General features: G+C 34.8%; 3 protein-coding genes across 3 annotated transcripts; 1 reads left to right on the plus strand and 2 right to left on the minus strand.

The window, feature by feature from the left end:
- Positions 1–11,756: 11,756 nt before the first annotated feature.
- On the minus strand, positions 11,757–13,439 carry DHH1 (DExD/H-box ATP-dependent RNA helicase dhh1; the record flags this gene model as incomplete). The annotated part of the gene is made up of 4 exons (XM_049255715.1): positions 11,757–12,560; positions 12,621–13,217; positions 13,270–13,342; positions 13,396–13,439. 4 exons carry the CDS (start codon positions 13,437–13,439, stop codon positions 11,757–11,759), a joined length of 1,518 nt encoding a protein of 505 aa, XP_049105306.1.
- A 6,978-nt stretch (positions 13,440–20,417) lies between these two features.
- Positions 20,418–22,144, plus strand: LOZ57_006701 (uncharacterized protein; the record flags this gene model as incomplete). The annotated part of the gene is made up of 4 exons (XM_049255716.1): positions 20,418–20,617; positions 20,684–20,828; positions 20,876–21,885; positions 21,970–22,144. 4 exons carry the CDS (start codon positions 20,418–20,420, stop codon positions 22,142–22,144), a joined length of 1,530 nt encoding a protein of 509 aa, XP_049105307.1.
- Positions 22,145–22,184: 40 nt separating this feature from the next.
- On the minus strand, positions 22,185–22,696 carry LOZ57_006702 (uncharacterized protein; the record flags this gene model as incomplete). The annotated part of the gene is made up of 2 exons (XM_049255717.1): positions 22,185–22,428; positions 22,482–22,696. 2 exons carry the CDS (start codon positions 22,694–22,696, stop codon positions 22,185–22,187), a joined length of 459 nt encoding a protein of 152 aa, XP_049105308.1.
- Positions 22,697–25,124: the final 2,428 nt, after the last annotated feature.

Below are 25,124 nucleotides of genomic sequence, written 5' to 3' on the forward strand. Positions count from 1 at the left end.
CCACAAATTCAAGTCTCCAACATTTATCAATCTTGTATACCAAAGGAGAATTCTAAAGTGCTTTCACTGAACAGTTCACAGCTGACTCAATCAGAATCAGAGTCCTCTAACATTTTTTATTCAGCAGACTGAAATCTTGATCCATTGATAATCAGAACAGCAATTCACAAATTCATTCAGAACACAATGATAGTTACAAAGCTATCTTCTTATAGAGCATCACTATTAAGTAAGCAAGCCATCTTGAACAAGTTCTCAAGTAATCTCTCAACTAACTTGATGATGGACTTTTCATTCAAAAGCAGTAATTTAAACAATGTCCCATCAACAACTTCTGATCAAATACAGCAGGAACTACCTATCTCAACAACATATGAATTTCCATCTCTTGATCAGACAACTACAGAAAACCAACAATCAATTGCAATCATAATCTCCAACAATCAAAATCTCCCAAACACTGACAATTCTTCAGGATCATTAATTAAAGCTCTAGAGAAACATGCAGCTCATACAAACAACATGAATATGCAACATATTATAGACACAGTAACAGTAAATATGCACACAATTATACAATCAGAATTAGCAGTCTTACACAGAGAATCATCTACTTCTCTTTCAACTTTAGTTTTATCAGTCCAACATTCTACCACTAACAACTTCATACCCCAGCAAAACTGGAAAATCACTGATATCAGCTATTTCTACCCAGATATGCCACATCATTGAAGAAGTGACATTGCAGATCAAGAAGAAAAGATCTGGATTAAAGATGTCTATCTTTTCATGACTAGAATTAAAGCAGCAGCAGCAATTAAAGACTCACTGCAGATAGAAGCTGAATTGCACTCATGTCTCTATGAAAATGTTATGATCTGATGAACAGTTAAACTAAATGATTTTGCACACAAAGCTCTCATCTGAGATTCAGTTAACATTCATGATTGATGCTTTACTCTTGAAAAACATTTCTGAATTTCATCAGCCCAAGCACAAGTAAAATTTGAAAACATTCACTACACAGTTCTGAATGTCTGTAACAATAAGTCAACAGCAGTCTATCTCACTGATATCACAGCAGCAGCTCATCAATGTGAACTGATCACTTCAGAATTTACAGTTGTATTGCATGCATGACATCATCTTGAAACTTCTCTACAAGTCACAATAGATGAATCACTAGAAGACACAATAATGAACATCTTTCATGAACTGCTAACTCTTAAAGAAGTCAATTGATTTGATCAATATAATATGACATCTATCTATCAACCTTTCTATAAAGCCATCACATTTCAGGCACCAAATACAAGACACTCATATGCAACTAGTTGATTCTATGGACAGTTCAGCTGCACACAAAATAATCAACAATGAAGAACAAGACCAAATGACTGATTCTAAAAATTTCAGTCCAAACCAACTGAACAAAGTCCACCACCTCCATCCCATAATACAGTAGAACCACAACAAGCATATATAACAGATTCAGACCCAACAAATGTTGATGAAGATTACTCATATGAATCAGAAGAAAATTCAATTATCTCTGAAGACAACACATCTTCAGAATCTGAAATGAATCAGATGAATGCTGATTCTCACACTATCTGCTATCATTGTGAAGAAGTCTTTTCTTCATGAAATCAGCTCTTCAAACATCTAAATACATATGAATCATCAGTCTATCTCACTAATTCTGAATATGATATAGTGATGTTGCAACACATTGATCTTATTCTGAACATGCAACAGAACTTCTGTCACTGAAAACATGCAACAGCACAAGATTACATTAAGAACTCTTTCAAACTAACAGCCTGTTGCCTTGACTCAGAGTGCAACTCTACATTAGTTAATCATAAATTTCTTCAGAAACAGAACTCAATGATAATTATTCAAGATTTAACATCATTGCTCATTAGTGAAATTGGTGAGAGATTGATATCTCATGCCTCAGCATGCTTTTCACTACACTTTTCAGATTTCAACTCAAAAGATGATAAAATCATCATTTACATCATGATAATGACCTGAGTTGTCAACACTCTTTCAGTTAACATACTCATCAGAGTTGACAATCTGGCACCAGAAGACATTATTCTTGATTTTCTTCAACAGCATGCAATATTTGCAAGGGCAGATAACACCCACACACAGCTGACTGTCACTTCAAAATCTAATCATCAATCAAAATGAACATTGTATGCTGTCTTGACTGTGGACATTCCACCACATTCTTGAATCAAACTATCAATTAGAACCCAGAACCAACAATCACTATCAATAGATAGAGACTATATTTTTCACTCTCAATGCTCTACTTTAACATGCTATAATCAAGTAATGCAGACTAATCTCTCATTTGCTATTTTAGAAAACAATACTGATATTCTCTACACTATTAAACATTGTGTCTGCATTGAATATCTAGAGAAAGTTCAGAAAGACTTTGCATATTATGTTGACATCTCAATGCTGGAAACTTTAACTCACATACCAGCACAACAACTGCCAATAATAAAATTAATCACATCAGTACTAGAGAAAATCAAGCTATCAAATGGAGTCATCATATTCAGCAAATCATTGGACACCCAAAAACTGACTGATGCAGTCATGGCTCACCACAACATATGAGAAGACAAAGGGACATTTGTGGACATTTCACAACATCAATGAATGAGAATTTCAATTAAAGACACTGCTAAATCACAAGAATCTACAAGAAAGTATTCTCTTTCTAAACAAGAAGAAGCTATAATTGACAAGACATTTGATGAACTTCACTGCAAAGATCATATGATGCACAGTCTACACTATGCAAAGTACACTTATCCAATCTTTATAGCATACTGATGGGTCATGGAAAATGAGCAGCAAATAGTCAAAGACCACTCAGTGGTTGACATTTGCTCATTAAATGTCTGTTCAGTTCCAGATATCTACTCACTACATCAACAAGAGAATATAATAGCAGTCATAGTTGACTGTTTCTACATTACAGTTTTAGATGTCACATTCTTTTTTTATCAATGGCAAGTACACTCTGATGACTGAGATAAACTAAAAGTGGTAATACACAGAGGACAGAAAGTTTTTAATGTTGCAGTCATGAAATACATTAATAGTGTTTCTTATGTCCAACATCAAATAAATTATGAATTCTGACACTGGAAAAAATTTGTCTGTATATATATAGATGACATAGTCATTTTCTTCAAAACACTAAAGAAGCATATTCAGCATCTTCACATCATTCTTGATCATCTTGACTCTCTGAACATTTCTCTGAATTTAAAGAAAGTCTTCATTGAATTCCCATCAATCAATCTTCTAGAACAACAGATTACTGATCTAGACATGTTCACAGCAAAAGAAAAACTTAAAGCAATCACTCAATTAAAATTTTCAAAAACTTTACACCAACTGAAAATGTATCTTGATTTAACAGAATGACTACACCAATACATTTCTTACTATGCACAACTCAGCAAACCACTCCAAATCAGAAAAACAGAACTCAATACAAAAGCACCATCTAAAGACAAGAAATGGCTAAACTATGCTAACAGAACTTACATGAACAATCCATTACAGCAAGAACTAAATTCTTTTGCAAAAATTCAAAAGCACTTCACCATTGAAAATTTCCTAGCACATCATGATTCAAATTACTACTTATTTATGAACATCAATGCTTCAAAGAAATAAGGCTTTGGAGTCATGATTTTTCATGTTAAAAGTACATGAACTGGCATAATTAACAAGCAATTTACCACACCATCATCTTTGACACTAGTTGAACCAATTATGTTTCTAAGTAAACTACTCAACAACACTGAACAAAATTACTGACCAACAGAACTTGAGGTTTCTTGTCTAGTCTGAACTCTCTGAAAAACTCACCATTTAGTTCTAAATAACCACAATCCAACAGTAGTATACACAGACCACACTGCCACTCTAGCCATAGCTAAGCAAATCTCAATGAACACCACAGCCACTGACAAACTAAATTTATGTCTAGTCCAAGCCACAGCATATATAACATAATTCATCACCAAACAACCTAACCCACAAAGCAACCAATTTTTCTACCATAGACCTCTACTTTCAAAATTCAATAAAATGACCAACAAAGCTGCTATTAAATTGGTGATTGAAGATCTGCGCTTGCAGGAGGCTCCTAATTATGCCAAAACTGCCAAAAAGTATGAAATCAATGTAACTACATTGGCATGTTGCTTTAAAGACATACAAGTCTCTAGGCATGAAGCTGCCTCTCTATATTCAAGAAATCTTACAGATGTGCAGGAAGAAGCTCTTCTAGGGCATATTGACACTCTTACAAATCACAGATTTTCTGCTATGTCTCAGCTTTAACAAAATCTAGCAAATGAGATTCTACAAAGTGATGTAGGATTCAACTGAGTCTCTTGCTTTATTGAATGCCATGAAAATTGGCTCATCAGTGTTTTTCTACAGAATATTGATCAAAAAAGGAAAGCTACTGACAATTCTATGTACTATTCTTCATTTTTTGACCTAGTAATATCTCTTGATTTTATTGATTTGATGTTGATTTTCACTGGGTTAAGGCTAACTATACAAATTTCTATAGCTTTGAGAAAAAATCAAGAAATATAATCTTGAACCCATGAATATTTACAATTTTGATGAAAAAGGCTTTATTATAGAACTAGCAAATACATTTAAAAGAGTAGTCTCTTTACAAGCTTATAAGTATGGTGACTACTAAAGCTCAATTCTTTTCTCCTTCAAAGGTTGTGGAAATGAGAGCTAAAATCATAGAAAAAGAGCAGAAGAAGAAGGATAAAAGAATACAGAAGGAATAGAAGAAGCTTCAACTGACTGCATTAAGAGAGAATCAGACTGCTGAGCACACTGAGCAGTGTGCAATTTGTGAAGAAGAATGACTAGCAAAAAGACTTGAAAAAGAGATGGATAAAGCTGCAGCTGCAGCTTGCAGACAGACTGAAAAGAATGCTAGAGAGGCATGCAAAGCTCTAAAATAGACAGCAAAGAAAGAATGAGCTCTACAGTGCAAAAAGACTCAGAAAGAGAAGACTGTGCAGAAGATCTGTCAAAAAGATCTGATGTCAGAGGCTTCTACTTTGCCTACACACTCTGCAGAGTCTGTAACACTCAAAAAGACTCTAGGAAAGCTCTCTACAGCTCAAACAAGCTTACAATTGAGCTCTCAAACATCAAAGCAAGATTTTGCAATTGCTTTGGAGCTCAAGGAGCCAGAAATGCCAGTCATGCACAAAGATCAAGCTATTAGGCCACTCTGTTGATTTTTGGATTAATCATACTAATTTCTATGTTTTATTCCTTTCCTACTTGCTGTAACTAATAGCTTAATTAATTTTACTACGTGGTTGTTGAAAAATCGTATTTTGAAGGTGTAGTGGTAATTTTGTAAGAAGCGGTCGTTGGGTGAGATTGGGTGTTCAGTGAGGAATTATGTTACAGCAATATCAACTACTTATCTACCACAAGTCAGAAAAAATCCACATAATATCAGATGCACTATTTCAGCTGAAATCAAATCTTGACACATCAGCACATGCTTTTCTTGTCTCATACACTATCACAATTGTTGAACTTAACTCAAAGTTCTATGTGGAACTAATAGAAGAATATATCAAAGATTCATTCTTCATTAAAGTCTCACAGACACTTAACTCATCAACAACAGTCAAATTACCATTCTATGTACAGAATGATCTTATATAATGTCACAACAATGGACACAACAGTCTCTGCATTTTCAAAACAAGCATATCTACAATAATTAAATTAGCACATGATCCAACTCACTTTAACATTGCATGAACACTAGCACAACTTCATGAACTTTTCATTCATTGAATGCATCATAATGTCTGAATCTACATTCAACATTGTCAACAATGTAATTACATTCACCCAAGACACCACAAATCATTTGGTAACTATCAATCAATATTGACCCCAAAGATTCTTCATCACACAATCATCATGGACTTTATACTAGAGCTATCTGATGAACAATATAATATGCTCCTGACAGTAACTGACAAGTATATTAAGAGAATTGCCTTGATCCCAGACTGCACAACATGAACAGTCCATGACTGGGCTATAGCTTTCTACATCAGGCTCAGTATAGCAGATTGGGCAATCCTCAAAGTTATAATTTCTGACAGAGATTTAAAATTCACATCACAATTATGATGCTCACTTCTAGTCCAAACAGATACCAAACTACTATACTCAACAGTCTATCACCCACAAATGGATGGTCAGTCAGAAAGAACTAATCAAACAGTTGAAATTGCACTCATTCATCTTCTACTAAGCATTAATGATTCATTGCAATGGCACACACTTCTATCTATGTTGCAAAGATACCTAAATTCAGCAATGAACACCAGCATAAAAACATCAGCATATGAAATACTCTATGACACAAAACTTCTGACAGTATTAAACTGACCACTGAATGATCAATCTCAATTCACAGCCAAGATGAATGCTGCTCTACTTCTTAATGAAGCAACAATGGTAGCAAAACATTATTTTGATAAAAAGCATCAATACCCAGAATTTAAGAAAGAAGACTAAGTTTATCTCCAACTTTGCAAAGAATATACCACCATGCTCAGCAAACAACTGTGAAAATTTGGCAATCAATATGCAGGACCTTTTACCATAACAAAAAAAGTAGAAAAGTTAGCTTGCAAGCTGAATCTGTCAGACTCATGAAAAGTTCATAAAACAGTCAGTATTGCCCATTTAAAATCAGTCTCAAATGTATCAGATCTCTTTAAACAAACAATCCATCCCCTCTCATCAATACAAATTGACAGTCATGAGAAATATAAACTAGAACAAATTGTTGCAGAATGTCTGAAAGGCAAAGATATCAAAGCAAAAAAAGAATATCTAGTTCACTGAAAGAGATATGAACCCCAAGAAGACTTCTGATTAAAAGAATCAGAACTAGTCAATGCAAAAGAACTGTTGCATCAATACAAAGATGCAAACAAGCTTATATAATGTTATGTTCAACAACAACAACAACACAAATAATCTATGAATACTAAGTGAATATATAATATTTCACTTTTCTCAAACATTCTTCATTCTACAATCTCATCTAACATAACATCTTTTCTGACATTCTCTAACAGACTTTCTCTAGTGTTCAAGAAACCAATCTTTCAATTTGTATTCAAGCAACTGTTCAGTCTTTTCAATTCAAGCAACAGTTCATTCACTTTGTATCCAAACAACTGCTCATTCTCTTCTACTCAAGCAACTGCACATTCTCTAATTTTCAATCATCTGCCCAGCATGAACACCTCTTCAAATACTAATGCATCCCCAAAAATCTCTATTAGGGCACCAAAGCCCACAATTCTATCTGCATCAAAGACTCTCTTTCAAGCCAAGGAATGATGTAAACTTCAAGATCAATGTGAAGTTTCAGAAGAGAACACAGACTTTCAAGCAGACTATACTCTATGATTTGTATCTGAAAATGCTCAAGTCAGAATTCTATCTGCTAATGAATGAAATTTTCAGAGCCCTTCATCTTACAATTTCCCATCAGCTGCTCCAGAACCATGTCATCTCACTCAGATTAAGATAGAAATGATCACAGACACATGAAAGAATAAGATTATGACAAACAAGCATACAGAAAACAAAATCATCACATGAAATCACAATGAATGAATTTATATTTGTCTATTCACCAGAGCACCTTTTTTTGAATAGTGCAATTCAGTGAGATGCAATATTGATGATGAACATGTCTGATATGATGAATCTTTTACAATCTTGCAACAATGAACAGCAGCTGCTTTAGCTCTACAAACTTGAGCTGAATTAATCAGAGCTGAAATCAACAGAAAACATGAAGAAGAAATGATTCAGTGAAGAGAGAATCAGATCATATGAAAGCAGAAATTTCTTCAAAGAGAATGATTCAAAAATCACAACATCATCATTTAAGCTTCAGAAACAACAGACATGATAATCAATGAAGCAATTAATCATCTAGAGAACCTCTCTGAAGAAAACTCCCAAAAGAAATTGCCAATTGAGTACATTGGTCATTCAGAAAGACAAGAAATTCAGACAAAAAAATACAACATGAAAGCTTTAAATGATATTTTTAACTTCTCTAAATCTGAAGATAATATTCTTGCATTGATTGATGACAACTTACCAACAAGCCCATGAACTGTCCAAATCAATGACAATTCCACAACATTCACATCAAAACAAAAGCTCAATAAATGAAAAGCTCCAAACAATAAAGCTACTCCACACAAGAAAAAGACATCAGTTAAACAGAAAGCAATCTGAAAGAGTAAACAACTACTCAAGTCTGCTGAAAAGATCAACTGACTAAATAACATCTCTGAATTCAATACTAATGAATTCTCCACTGATGACAATGTTGTTTCCCCTACATTCTCTGACTACCATGCTAACAGTTCACTTAATTGAGGAACATCTAGAAGCCATCTCTCATCTGAATCAAATGACACAGCAATGTTGGCTTCAAATACAGAAACAAGATTAGTCATAGAGATACCAAAATGCAATGAATCAATGTCTCAATCATTATCAAAGAAAATCAGTGATAATGAGCTTTCTGATTTTACTGATCTCTCTGTCTGGGAAGAAGAACTAGTATCTAACACCCCCAAGATGAGCAAGTGCTTTATTTACAAAACAGACAGTTCTCTGTCTTTTATCTTTTCATGGACTTTTCAACAATAAACACTGATGACATACTTACAACAGATGAGTTAGATGCAATAATCAAACAATCAGCAATATCTAGTGAATGAACAGCAACACTCACAAAGTACAGAAATGCTTAATACATCATGACAATTGATCAATATCTTGAATTCTTTCAATTCTTCCCCAAACAACAAAAGCTAAACACATCAAAATCAGAGAAATGACATCTAGTCCCAAAAGCCCTCATTACTTCAGTGGTTAATTCTTATTTTAAAGAAATATTGGATAAACTTCAGAAAGACCACCATGAACTCTTATTGAGATCAATAAAATATGAACTCATTCACTTTCTATGTCAATTCTCTGGAGAATTCATTCAAATGCAACCATCTACAACAATAACTACAGAAATCTGGTTGACTCTAGATGAAGATGATGTTATAACAACAGAAGAAATTCAAGCATGACTTAATCTATCAACAGATAAAAAAAAGAGAAGCTTACAGAGAACATTGATTCATTCTAAATGACTTTATAAGATGCAAAGTACTATATCTCTCTAATCATTAATGAAAAGTCCATTCAGCTCATTTGCACACACTAGAAGCAACAGCTGAAGATTATTCACATCTAACTTAAATCAATGACACTGATGTGCTAGAGCAGAATTCAAAGAACACTCTACAACTGTAAGAGAACTTTGCATTAGATGAAGAATGATATTCCCAACATCAAATTAAAATATATGCACTAATGCAACTGATTATGTCTACTCTGACTCAAAAAAAGTTTCTTTACTCAATGACACATACTAAATTGATTAACAAAATGGTCATTGAGAAGATGTTCTTCTTCTTCAACTTCTTCTACTATGATTATTAGTTCTAATCTAATATACTGATATGTGCAGTACACATACTTTCAGTGAGGGCACTGATTTTAAAAGATATTTCTCAGCAACTGACATGGAATCATTACTGTACATAATACCAGAATAGTTAGCTACTTAGTCAGCCCTTCAAGCTTACTCATGAAGCTGGAAGGAAATAGGAGAATCATCTTCTACTACACAACCAAAATTGCACAGACATTCTGTAGCTCAGTTAGACCAGGTAACAGAGATAAGTAGAAGTTAAGAATCAATCTTAACATGTGAAAATATACTTAAAGTATTATTTTAGACCATAACTTATAATTATATAATATAGTTTCTAGAAATCAGAAATCTCTTTTTCATTTCAGCTAGTCTCAATCTCATTCTGATTTCAGCATCATAGTAGCTAGTTTTAATTTATAGATTTAATGAGATTTTTTAGTAAGTTCTGTTTCAAATTCTCTAGTATCAATTCCAACTCAATTTTTTATTCTTGGTCCCATATCAGACTCTGTTTCTGAAGGTTGAGCCTTGTTCCCATCCCTTTAAAAAAAAAGTTGGAACAGCATCGCAGTTGGGAAATTCCAGTCCCAGTGGTAAGTCTATTAGTGACAACATATCTAGAAATTCTGAATACTGTTGTAGCAATATAAGTTACTTCTCTCTCTCATGACTTAGACTTCTTCATAACTATCTTACATTCAATCTAACCTAACTTACAAAGACTGGTGAACCATTGCCATGTTACCTGCAACCTTGATTCTCACAGTTTTAATGATAAAGTTTCAGTCCCATCCCAATTCCCTTTTAATTTATTATGGACAGGATCCCAGTTGGAAAACCTCTGTCCCTGCAGTCAGTCTAGTTTTGATATAATTAAAAGTCTACTGTGAGCACAGATCTTCAATCACTAATTTAATAGCAGCTTCATTGATCATTTTATTGAATTTTGAAAGTAGAGGTCTATGGTAAAAGAATTGGTTGCTTTGTGGGTTTGGTCGTTCGGTGATGATTTACGTTATAGAATTGTGGATTCGTGGTAGGAGCACTCAACAGCTAATAGCAAAAGCTGAGTAGCGAACAAAGTGAGCGAGCTCTGCTCGTAGCATAATAAGTAGTATAGTATGGCGGACACAATACCATTCTGCTTAGCGAAATTAAGTAACTAGTTTAATAAAGATCACATCCTCTGAGACAAGGATTTCTAGATTTATTTTGTTTGTTTTTGTTTTTTTCTTCTCGGCAGGCGACCTGCACAATGTGGGTAGGGCCTTGTCATATCAATTGCATGCCAAAGAGTTCCTGTATTGAGGAGCCGCTAGACAAACAAGATATGTGATGCTTCTTTTATGGGCGGCCCTGGTGGTAATATTTAGAGTAAAAGGCGACAGCCTAGAAAATTTGGTAGAAAATGTGGGCGGTAGAGGTGTATGATCAGGTCGAAGGTATGAAGTTCATTGCAATCATGAGCAGATTCAACAAGCCGCCACATGAGATGAAACGGGAAGTGTGAGCGAGGCGAAAAAGGTGAAAAATATTGGTCGATGACTGTCTTCGAACACACAAATGCAAACAAAGCAGTAGCCTGGCCACACGGTTGACAAGTACGGCACTAGAAGCTGTCATACTGGTATCCCTAATTCGTTAGAATGTAAAGACGGGCTGCAAAATGTCCAAAACGCCCATATTTACCCTTGTGCGCCCAGAATGCTCAAGGCTGTTGTAAGAAAAAAGGTTTCTCAGACAATAGAAGAGACATAGAACATCTTCACGCCCGCCAGGATCCCTGCCCTATCGATGTAACTTGAGAACACACCAGGACACCAGGATCTTAAGTTGGGTCTTTCAACAATGGTAGTATGATACACATTCGGAAGGACATAGATCGTGAGTAAAGGATTTAAGTATGGAGGGGAAAGGCACAAGCAGTACCAGAAAAGTAGTAGAGTGACCCAAGGAAATCATGCAGGGGACGTAAAGAAAATCACAGTGCAAGAAGGTTCAAACATTCCATAAGACAGGGAACATACAAAGAACACAATTAAATTCAAGGACATTCTGTGCTGAATGGATGTATTTGTGAATTCCAATCCAATGTCTCAACAATTTAGGTAGTAGGAGCGGCAGAAGCAGAGGGTGTAGAGCGGCCACGATTACCGTCCGCATGGCCACCACGATGACCCTGACTACGACCACGGTAATTTCCACGAGAATGACCTCGATTTGAACTCTGTTGCCCTTGGCTAGCACCGTGGTTTCCTTGTCGACGATGTTGAATATCCGGAGTGCTAGTTTGTACAATGGAGGCATTGCGAGCCGCCGGGGCATTTGAGATGGGCCGGGGAATTGTTTCAGGGGTATCATAAACATATAGTTTTTTATCGATCGACGGCGGTATCGGCTGAATCTCGGTACCTAATTCTTGCTCAATTTTGTATAGATTGTACCTGTCCTCCCAGTTGATCAGGTTAATCGCCAATCCAAGATGGCCAAATCGACCAGAACGGCCAATTCGGTGAAGATACGTTTCTGCATTTTTCGGGAAATCGAAGTTAATGACAACGTTGACAGCCTGTATGTCAATACCTCGGGTCAATAAGTCTGAACAGACAAGGTTGCGGCATACACCATTGCGGAAATCATGGAATACTCGATTTCGATTTTGTTGGAGCATACGCGCATGCGAATAAAAACACGAGTAGCCAAGCTCCGTGATCTTTTTAGCAAGTAATTCTACCCGATTCGTAGAGTTGCAGAATATTATAGATTGGTTAATCTGGAGCTTGGAAAAGAGGGTATTCAGGCAATGGACTTTCTGCCGTTCTTCTACGAAAGCATAATACTGAGTGATGCCTCGTAAAGTAAGCTCATCCATAAGATTAATTTCATATGGGTTTCGCATATGTTTGTCCTGGAAAACATTTCAGGTGTCAGTGCAGTAGGCTTAAAGCCCCGATTGTGCTTCGCTTACCTTGAAGGTCTTCACAATCATTGGAAATGTGGCACTGAATAACATAACCTGACGATCCTTGGGATGAAATGATAATAGCTGTTCAATTACAGGGGTAAACTCCGGTGACAGAAGCTTATCAGCTTCATCCATCACAAAAGTGGTACATTCAGAAAGGTCTGCAACGCCTTTACTCGCCAAGTCGAGAATTCTGCCTGGCGTACCAACAATAATATGAACGGTATCATTTAGTCGAATGATATCATCCTGAAGTCCAGTTCCTCCGGTAGTGACCATTACGTTCATGCCAAGATGTTTGCCCAGTGTTTTGCAGACTTGAGACGTTTGAAGCGCTAATTCTCTTGTGGGTACGAGAATGAGCGCCTGAGTCTTCGATATTTTTGGGTTGGTGCGTTCTAGGGTAGGTATGGCGAAGGCTGCGGTTTTTCCGGTCCCATTTTTTGCCCGAGCAAGTATGTCACGGCCGGTAAGAGCAACAGGTATGGTCTCTTCTTGAATTGGGGAAGGCTTCTCAAATCCCGCTTCGAAAATGCCCATCATCAGCTCTCTTTTGATGTAGAAATCTTCAAACTCCAATCCCTTAGTGGCCGTGACATCCTGGAAGCTATCAGTAGGTTGCTAACAGCACAGGAAGCTTAATATTACCCACCTCTGTTTGTTTTCTATTGTCTTTGGGGGGGAGCTTGAGCTGTTCCTTCCATGTATTATCTACACCGTTTTCGCTAGACCAACACGGTCAATACTAGCAAATATTATCCAGCTTGGTGAAACCAACCCTAATTGTACGGTATTCAATTGTGAAGCGAGTGCGTCAGACATTGCGAATGAGTAATAGGCAAAAGATAGAAGTCGCTGTAAGAAGGCGATCAGCTCAATTCAGGTAACACCGTCCAAATAGTACCCAGTCTAAATACTGAAATAATTCCAAGTGAGGTCAACTTAAGAGGTAGTAAAACTTACGACTGGCAAGATTTACTGTAGTTCTAGAAAGGTTATTGAGGTACGATTCACACGTCCGTACTATAGAATGGTCTCGCGATTAGAAGAGTGATGATGTGTGCTTGAAGGCAAATGTGCTGATGGTTGTGACCGGGACAAGTCAAAACTAAAAACAAACAAATAAAGTCCCACTATAAAGTTGTAAGCATCACTGTGATCAGGATATTGTCATTTGAGTGTGTCATTGAAGCAGAAATTCATTGAGGTATGTCAATTTGGGGCGCACTTTGTTGAATGCACAACTTGGGAAGGCCCATTGAGTGCAGGCAGATACAGTCTAGCTGCTTTGGGCTAGTTAATTAGTTTGAGAGTTAACTAAACTACCTAACTTAGTTTTGAATTACCTGCCTAGGTAGAACTTGATGACTGAAGTTAACTGATTTTCCTGCTTTGCATCTTCATTTTCGTAGACTTCAAACTTAAAATTTAAGTTATGTATGTTGTGACATATTTATTTTCATTTATAAATGTTACATCATGCAGTATAATACAGTATATTATGCAATATATGATATAATTTTGTAAAAAATGATTATATATTTGTTATTGAAAAATTAAATGATTGTATGAGACATTTTTTAAATTCTGATTTCAGTATCCAATACTTTCTAGAATCTTAAGTATTTATAATGTATATAAATAACAAAATTTATCATTAAATGCTCAATCTCACCCAATGACCACTTTTTACAAAATTACCACTACATCTTCAAGATACAATTTTTCAACAACCATGTAGTAAAATTAATTAAGCTATTAGTTACAATAAGTAGAAAAGAAATAAAACATAGAAATTAGTATGATTAATTCAAAAATCAACAGAGTGGTCTAATAGCTCAATCTTTGCATATGACTGACATTTCTGACTTCTCAGACTTCAAAGCAATTGAAAAATCTTGCTTTAATGTTTGAGAGCTCAATTGTAAGCTTATTAGAGTCATAGTCACAGATAATATATTTTCCAGCATAAAAGCTGCTGTGTACATGAATTTGAACAAGATGTAGAAATTCAATTTTATCATTTTAACAAAGTTCATGTCTTGCTGAAGAAAGTTGTTTAGTTTCTTTGAATAATAGTGCTGTATTCATCCAAAAAATCCAATATTTAGAGACTGTAAACAGTGAGTAGCAGTAGAGCTGAATAAAAGAACAAGCAGTAGAATCTTATTTTTGTCAGTAAAATCAATAAACTGCATATTAATATGAGAGACATGTTCACTCAGTATAAGCAGACATCTACTTCACTTACTGTCTGCAGAGTTAACTTTGAGTGTTTGACTCTAGTCTTTTTATTAAATAATTTTAGTCAGCAGATCTCATATTCATCATTGATTCATTTATTTTCAGATGCAGTAAAGTAAGTTTAATTCTTTTTACAGTTAAAATCAATAAGTTAAGTATCTTGCATGTTTCTAAAATTTTTCTTGTAAATGAGAGCTGGTGTAGTGAAGAATCTGTCAGCATAAATGCATATAAGTAGAGAGATGAACTTTCAGTCATCATTCTGTACAGTATTTAATATTTCATCACACTTAGAAGCTTATAAAGAGACTACTCTTTTAAATGTATTTGCTAGTTCTATAATAAAGTTTTTTTCATTGAAATTGTAAATATTTGCAGATTCAAGATTATATCTCTTGATTTTTTCTTGAAGCTATAAAAATTTGTATAGTTAGTCTTAATTCAGTGAAAATCAATATCAAATCAATAAAATCAAGAGATATTACTAGATCAAAAAATGAAAAATAGTACATAGAATTGTCAGCAGCTTTTCTCTTTTGATGAAAATTCTATAGAAAAACACTGACAAGCTGATTTGCATGACATTTAATAAAGCAAAAGATTCAGTTGAATTCTACATCACTTTATAGAATCTTATTTACTAAATTTTGTAAAAGCTGAGATGTAGCAGAAAATTCACAGTTTGTAAGACAGTAAGAGTGTCAATATGCTTTAGAAGAGCTTCTTTCTGCACATCTGTAAAATTTGTGAAATATAGAGAGACAGCTTTACATCTAGAGACTTATATGTCTTTAAAGCAACACATCAATGTAGTTACATTGATTTTGTACTTTTTGACAGTTTTGGCATCATTAGAAGTCTTCTGCAAGCACAGATCTTCAATCATCAATTTAATAGCAGCTTTGTTGATCATTTTATTAAATTTTAAAAGTAGAGATCTACAGTAGAAAAATCAGTTGCTTTGTGAGTTAGATTGTTTGGTGATGAATTGCATTAATGATAAAAGTCATTAAAACTGAATATCATACATAATAGTTAATTCATTTTAAAATGAATTTGATGGTAATATTACACTAAATAATACTATATTGTAAATTATAAATCTATGATTTTAATATATTATTTTTCTCTTAATTGATTATAAACCAATTATTAAAACCAGAATTTTGTGATTGAAATTTAAAAATTAAAAAATTAATAGAGAATTAGCTCTGAATTAGACTGACTGCTAAAACTGAAATTTTCTGACTGAGATTCTATTCCTAACAAATTTCACAGAAAATTGAAATGGGACTGAAACTTAATGATTCAAATGGAAAAGTACTGAAACATAAATTCAATATACTGAGATGGAAATAAAATCTGATACAAAAGAGATTGAAACTGTTCAATTAAAGATAGAGATTTGAGATCTCTAGAAACTTAAAAATAAAATTGTATTTTATACTATTTATAGTATCAAAATCACATATAAATGTTGGACTGACTGTGGAAATATCTATAGAGATTTTTCAAAAACTAAGATTAGAAAACAGTATAGTTCAGTTTGTTCCATTTTCCTCTTAAAATTTGATAATAAGTTATAATTCCATCTCAAAATACTGATAAAAGTCTCATTTCCATTTCAGTTTTAAATTTTAAGTTTCAAATCTCTTTTAGAGAATTTTCAAACTCTGAAATAATTTTTATTTTTTTTCAAACTTTATTTTGAAAGTGTATTTTTACATTAAAATATGACAAAATAGAAGAATTGTCACATTAAGTCAAGATGTATATATACATTTACATGTGATTTTGATACTAAAAATGGTATAAAATAAGATTATATTTTGATTTCTGGAGATCTGAAATCCCTGTTTTTAATTGAATGGTTTCAAATTTCAATCAATTTGTATTAAGTTTCATAATTTCATTCTAATTTCAGTACTTTAAAGTTTAAACTCAAGTTCCAGTACTTCTCAGTTTGAATCATCAAGTTTCAGTTTCATTTCAATTGTCTATAAAATTTGTTGGAAATAGAATTTCTGTCAGAAAATTTCAGTTTCAGTGATCAGTTTAATAAATGTATACATGCATTTTAACTTAATGTGACAATTTTTCTATTTTGTCATATTTTAATGTAAAAATACACTTTCAAAATAAAGTTTGAAAAAAAATTAAAATTATTTCAGAATCTGAGAATTTTCTGAAGAAAATCTGAAACTTAAACATTTGAAACTGAAAAGAGAATGGAACTTTTTTCAGTATTTTGAAAGAGAAATGAATCAAACTGATTTGTACTGTTCTCTGATCTTAGTTGCTGAGAGATGGCTATAGAGATCTCTGTAATCAGTCTAGTGACAATATATTTAGAGATTTTGAATACTGTTGTAGTAATATAAATTACTTCTTTCTTTAATAACTTAGACTTCTTCATAACTATCTTTTACTGAATCTAATCTCATTTATGAAATTCTGATTATTAATGAATCATTTATGAGAGTCAGAAAGTTGTAGATAATGTGACAATGATTTATAATCTTTATAAGTGAAAATGATTTAGTGTAAAATAGTTACAAAGAGATCTAAGTGAGAGTGAGAGACAGATAACTCATATTGCTATAACAGTATTTAAAGTTTTTAGATATGTTGTCACTGATCTTCACAAAAAAGTGTCTGTGACAGATTTTGTGTATTTCACAATACTAGTGAGATTATGTGATCAGTTATAAAGTCTATAAACTCTGAGTGACTAAAAGTCTCATCATTTAAGCATTAAGAAGATTTTATAAATTTCTTTTGAATGATGAACTGAATGTAAAGTGATCAGAGCACAGAATCTTATGAATTTTCTTCTCTTCACAAATATTGATCTTTAAGATGTGAATGTGATTAAGATTACAGTCAGAGTGACAGCTTCTCTGTGATTGTAATGTAGTTGCTGTAGTGACTATCATTTTTCATAATTCATCTAGTGATACTCAGCAATTTCTTAAATATAAATATTTTTTACTAAACTCTCTCTCTTTCTCTCTCTCTTTCTCTTTCTTTTTAATAACAATTTTCTTCATTTTAAGAAGAGTTTCTGAACAAGCATTTCATCTCTGATAATTATGAATATTAAGAAACTTTGTAAACAGCTTTGCTCAATGCTAGACTCATCATTGGAATCTCTTTGGAATTCCAAAGAGACAAGACTGAATGTCAATTTCAATTGAGTTGATCCCAATTTCTTTCCAAAATTTGAAAATTAGTTCCAATCTCACTTCAAAATATGAAAACAAGTCTCATTTTCTTCCCAGTTTCAAATTCCCATTCCTAGATTTCCCTATCTCTAAAACAACTTTAATTTTTTTTCAAACTTTATTTTGAAAGTGTATTTTTACACCAAAATATGACAAAATAGAAAAATTGGCACATCAAGTCAAAATGCATGTATACATTTGTATATGATTTTGATACTAAAAATAGTATAAAATAAGATTTTATTTTAAGTTTAGAGAAATTGAGGATCTCTATCTCTAATTAAATAATCTCAATCTCTTTAAATTAAGTCCCATTTCCATTTCAGTACTTGAAATTCAAGTCCCAGTCCCATCTCAGTTTGAACTATTAAGTTCCAGTCCCATCCCAGTTTCCCATTAGTGCATTAGAGATGGAATTCCAGTTGGGAAATTCCTGTCCCTGCAGTCAGCCTACTCAATGCTAACATTTTATATAGAAAGATATTCTTTATTATGTCTCTCTTTTATTCTTCAAAATGTCAAAATGAAAGCAGCAATGACTCAATAAATTTGAGAGTAAAATGTCAATCAGCTGCTGATCAAGATCTTTTTTAGATACAATAAAAGATGTGCTTCTGAAATTTTTCTTGTCAGCTCTCTCAGTGTCAGAATTTTCATTCACTGTTATTTTCTCTGCTCAGAGTGAAGAGACTTCATTAACATCAGTATTAGTTTACTATTGAGAGAGTTATATTTCTGAGAATTTTGAAATCTCTTCACAGTTATTGCACTCTAGTGAATCTGATTCTGACTATAATGATATAAGTGATATTTTTTTCTTTCTTTCTCTCATAATGCTTTGTAAATGTGTGAGACTGTGAGCAAGTCAATGTGCAGTAGAAGCTCATATCACAAAAGCTTAGTTTGTGAAATATACTTACTAATAACTATATAAATATATATAAATATATAAGTATATAGTTATATATAGAATTTTGGTGAATGAGTAGAGTGAGAAGAGTGATAATAGAGTTCAGAAAATAATAGTACAGAACAAATAGTCAATAAATATTCAAAAAAGTTCTTGAACTGTTCTGTTAATTACATTTTGCAGTGAGAGCTTTGATCTTATTTATATACTATAAGTTTAGAGTTTAAGTTATGTAAGTTATGACATATTTGTCTTGATTTATAAGTGTTACATCATGTGTGATGTAATGTATGATGCAGTATGATGCAGTATATTAGACAATACTTGCAATAGTTTTGTAAAAAGTAGTTATACTTTCTAGAAAACTGAATTATTATATGAGACATTTTATAAATTTTGGTTTCAATGTCTGATACTTTCTATAAACTGAAAGATCTATAATGTAGATGTATAGAATGTTGATATAACTGATTATAAAACTTATTAAAGTTGAATATTATGTGCAATAGTTTATTAATCTTGAAAATAAACTATGCAACATTGAATTTTTTGATGTAATTTGCCATCTCAATTTGTTATTCTTTTCTTGATTAATAATTTATACAAGCAATACTATGGTAATAATCTTATTGCTGTAACTCTATTAGAAAATAAAGTTTGAAACAAACTTTTATAGAATAAGATTTGAACTAATTTCAAAAGAGTTATAGATCAAACTTCATATTTAATCAAGATTTATGCATATGACTCTGTAAATGTTATAAAAGTTATACATGTTATACACATGTTATATAAGACAATATATAGTATATAAATTTGATTATAAGAACAGCCTACAGTAACTCATATCATATCAAGTTCTTGAAATCAGAAATTCAATGTTGAAATTACCAGCTCAAATCACAAATCCCAAATTTTTATGGGAATTCCAGAGTTCCTCCTGGCTCAGATGTTGCGGAGGTTGGGTTCAGCAAAATCTCCCCAATGGGTTAGTTTGAAAGACTAGTTTGGCACTAGAGAACCTACCAAAGCACTTCTGAGGGGATGGTAAACTCCGTAGGTACTCCGCAAAGCTCCTCTTCAACATCCGCAGGTCTGAGGTTATGAGTATCAGCTACTAGAAACACTGGAACGGTGAACGAAGTGGTGAAGCGGCACTAGGATATCGACAGTGGATAGTCATTTAAAACCAAAACTTCACTTCCTATGTTAAAACCGACCCTGAGTGACCTTCCTGATGAAATCATCCAGTGCATTCTTATCTGGGTTATTCCTGTATCAACTGCTGCTTTCGGCCAAACGTCTCGAAGATTTCAATTTATATCTAATACTCCGTCACTTTGGCGGCTGTACTGCGTCCAGCATTTTAAATACTGGGATCAGCGCCACCGAATCTGGGAGAAATTTCGCTCTCCAGCTTCTATGGTGGATTGGAAAGAACTTTACTCAACACGACATCTCACTGACCTTACTGTTACGGAAATTTTAGAGAGCATTCTTGCCTGTCAAACCGGACGCATAGAAAAATTTAATAGGATCATCTATTTCGGATATGATGCCAAAGACACTCTTTTACGACATTCCGCAGCTGCTGTAAACAGCGAGGACTTTTTGGCTCGACGGTGCGTTTACACTGGTTTTTCTTTTTTCATATGATGGGGATGCTAACTGGTTTCAAGCTATTATAGTAATGCTATCCTGGGCTGCCTTCATCGAACAATAGCAATTCGGCAATGGAATGACCTGAGAATCGGAAAACATGTTTCACTCGAGTGTGCCCTTGGTGCTTTTGATATGTTTGTGCTTAAAACAAGCAGAGGGGATTTAGACGACGTATGCAATGATATACTTGATTTTCGTTCTGGTACTGATTTTTCAAGATATCTCAAAAGCTAGGTGAAATTGTTTCCTTGATCCTTACCGAATGCCCTTCCATTGTTGATTTCAGTCCACGGGAGAGGGCCCTTCGCATCGCACAATATTTAAGAGAGAATAACTTGACTGGAATTGACCCTGGATCGGACTTTTACAACCTAGAACATAATTTCCTTGGACTTGCCCTGCGCGACGAGCGGCATAATTCAGTGCCTCTTATTTCTGCCGCTATCTACTGCTATGTTGCAAGGAAATTTGACTTGAATGCGCAGCTTTGTGGGTTCCCTTTCCATGTTCATGTTTTAATAGAACCGGAATACGGATATGATATGGATGGCTGGCGTGTGGAAGGTGGAACACAAGGTCCCCCGATGTACATGGACCCTTTCCGGTCTGTTCGGGAGACGCCCGTATCTGAGCTGCAGAGCCAGTTGAATTTCTTGGGAACGCTAAGCCTATCTCAATCTACATTCCTTCGTGAATCATTAACCGGGGAAATAGTTCTGCGCTGCGGAAAAAATATCCTTAACGCCATCAAACAGTCAACAATGTCCACTGTCGTTTTGTTGGATATTACTAGTGCTGCATACGCAGCAATTTGGTCGTCAATACTCTGTGCAAATTACTCGGCACTAGAAAATTCCCCCCAAGAACTAGGGTCACGAGTTCCGATCGTTCAATTCCGGCGCTATCTTCCATCCTTACTGGAGTATTTCGCTACCAATTTTCCGTTTGATGTATACCTCGTGGAGCAGTACTTAGTTCCTCTTTTTTACGGTTTCCCTGAATATGATCATCTTAAGGAAAGCGTATACGTCATGAAAGCGGGGGACCAGATCCCTAAACAAATTAAACGACGAACGGCGGAATATTCCAATGTCAAGTATCGGGTAGGCCAAGTATTTCGCCATCGACGGTATGGATATGTCGCTGTTATTGCAGGTTGGGACCCTGAGTGTGGGGCCGCTGAGCATTGGATGCAGCAAATGGGTATTGATCGGCTCCGGGCTGGGAGGTATCAGAGTTTCTATCATATATTGTATGGACCTCTAACTTCGAATTAATACGCGAATACTGGCCGATACTAATAATATTAAAGGGTCGAGGATGCAAGCGTACGATACGTTGCCGAAGAAAATATACTGCCAATCCAGCCGCAGATCTCGGAGATCCCTCGATCGTTTTTGGAATTTTTAGGAAAACATTTTAAACGCTGGGATTCGATTGCGCATTGCTTTGTGAGTAATATACGGGACGAATACCCGGATGATTAGTCCCTGTGTAGCGCTTGCTTGACCGAAACTCGTGTTGCCATTAACTGAGTTGTTCTCGCTCACATTCACACCACCCGGCATTTTCCAGCTCGAGCCGTCGAAGAAGTGGAGCCTCTAGCACGCTCATTGCATCTTCTAGTAGCTCCAGGATGTGGCCTTCAAGTTCAAATAGGGAAACCCGGCACAAAGCCGCCTTAGATTTTCGACGGAGACGTCTCTTTCCAAATGAAGTGAAGAGGATCTTGCGGTATCCCGAAGGTGGATCCATGCCTTTTGCTGGGCCGCTATCCCAAGTGTTTTGAGCGGATTTCGATCGGGTAGCCAGTCCCACGCGAACCCTTCAGCAAGCTTATCTACTTTGGTCTCTCCAAGAATAAGTACCTGCTCTACTGCAGAATGAAGCATCAAATGGACAGCATTCTTCATCCATTCTGGTTGGATTTCCTGAGGGAGCATGTGGCCAAGAGATATATATTCGGGAATTACATCTAGCAGGGACACCTGGTATTCTAGACATAGAGTACTGTTACGTGGTAAACCCAAATGCAACATCATGTCTTGGCGGTTCTTAGAAAGCCTGTGGCCATTTTGAGGTATATGAAAGGCATCGCCTTCTGACCACGTCTGTAAGCTGTTATAATAATACCATGACCGGGCACAATTTGCATTTCGTTGTCGTTGCTCGGAAAGTGTTTGGTGGGAAGGAAGATACACAGATGGCGAGTACCGTCGTAGAAAAAGATTTGAAAAAGTCAAGATTTGAAGTTTTATTTGCAGATCATTTGGTAATGACTGCCCTTCGTATTTTCCTTTGAATAGGGAGAAAAAAACTAAAAATAGGTGTCATGTTCATGTCTAATAGTTCTAGGCAATATTTAATTGAAGAAAAGTAACATGCGTACTGACCATCAAAAACGAATAGGAGACTTTCAGAGAGTGTTGTATTTCCTTTCTGGGTTCTTTGAGTAGTACGGTCACTAAGTATTGCTTTAATTACAATACAAACAAATCAAGTAATCGAGAATCATGAGCTCAGTCTCTGCTCGTATCTTGGATCTGGCATAGGTTTTCAGTTTTCATGGACGATGCCATTGGCATTTGTGATGCTGTGAGCTACGAACTAAAGGGCCTTGTGCTTGGCATAGTTAGCCACTTTTCTTGGCTCACTAGAGACCATTTGCCTCATACATAGTCATACTCTCAGACCTCCCCACTTTGAAGTTTGCTGATCGGATATTGAGCTTAATGATATTTTGAATTTAAAATTGTTTATTAAAACAGTTACACACTGTCTTTCTTCACCTTAATTTGCAGAAATTTTTAATTCAAGCATTAGTACATGACTTTGCATTTAGTCAGCAGTTAAAGCTTAGCATACTGTAATATGAAAAATTTCTTGCTGTGTTGTCTGAAAAGACAGATAGTACTAAAGTAACATACTAATATCTAAATGTAGTTGTTCACAGTCATGATAGAGTGATTAGTCACTACAGTTAACATCTTAAAATGATGTGGTCAATTTCCACTTTCAGTAGCTTCTTACTTTATTATCTTGGTTGTAAAAAAGATTTACTAGTGACTAGAATGCTGTAAGTCAGAATTTAATTAGCACACTTTTATAAGGTGGCAGCCTATAAGATAGGTGCTAGAGGACAATGTATCAAGTCTACAGTGTAAGAAAGGTAACTAAGTTGCACTTATAGTATCAAAGTAGTATTGCTATATGCACAGTAAGAGAAGAACTCATTGCTGACCTTCTGTGGGAGAAGATCAGTGTGGCTTTAAGTACTTAGTGAGATTAGGGCTACACTAACTAATAAGATACTAGCTCTTAGAGCAGATCTAGTCTACAGTGGGCATGACAATTGCCCCTCTTTCTTGTAGGCATCATTCTTGAGACTCTAAAATGTAGCATAGTGATATAATTTAACATCAGATTGTGCTATTGATGTTCTAATTTTGAAATATTAAAGCATATGGTTAATAATTTGCAATAGTGTTGAATGTTGATGTGAGTGAAGTCCACAGTGTTGTGATGTTGAGATGCAGTGTTGATGTTTTGTTGCACTGATGTTAATCAGATGTTGATGTTTTGTTGCATCAATGCTGATTGAATAATTAGTGATGCCACACCACCAGTGTTAGCACAAACATTAGTGTGATTGGTGATTGTGTAGTCATCAGTGTTAGTGTGGTGCTAACACTTAGTGAATATCAATAACATCAGCACACAAGCTTTTTCTTCTTCTTTCTTCACTTAAGCATTGCTGCATCATTATCACTGTCATGTCTCATCACTTCTCTCACTGCACTGCCTTGCCACTCATCATTCTTTATGTTGTGTGAGTACTGAATTGATCTGTTCACATCACTTTGACATTTTTGTTGATGCTAAGTGGTGTGACAGAGGTTTTGCTTTTGCACATTGTGAGTTATTGATTCACAACATTATTGCACAGTAGCATTTGCTACTGTTATTTTGATTTTGCTAACAGCTCTTGACTTGTCTATGCTATTTGCTGTTAGCATTAATCTTTTGCAATATATCTGCTTTTGCTTTTGTTTATGTCCTTCACAGTGTTTTTGGTGTCTTGGTTTTTGGACTTGTGTGGACATTTACTAATTAATTTTGGTGTAGTTGCACTTCATGCTCCTGCTGTCTCTCTCTGCTCATCAACTCCAATAACTCATGTGTTGTTATGTCTGGACACTGCTGTTGTGAAGTGTGCTGAGAAGTGCATCACTCATGTACTTCAGTAAGAACTCTATATCTTTTGCATGTGTGAAGATTTTTGATGATTGTCTGTTGATGTGTTTTCAGCACTAAATTGTGCTGACACTCTAAAATTTGTCAAGTTTCATGCACTTCTGATGTCTAGATTGTTCCATTTCTTACTAACACAGACTTTAGATTGTCAGTTTGGGAAGTGAGCTCTGATGAATCTCTAATTTATGGAATCTGATCTATCATGCTGATAGA

Source organism: Ophidiomyces ophidiicola (genome assembly GCF_022830035.1).
Source record: "Ophidiomyces ophidiicola strain CBS 122913 chromosome Unknown scaffold_51, whole genome shotgun sequence".
Taxonomy (NCBI): Eukaryota; Fungi; Ascomycota; class Eurotiomycetes; order Onygenales; family Onygenaceae; genus Ophidiomyces; species Ophidiomyces ophidiicola.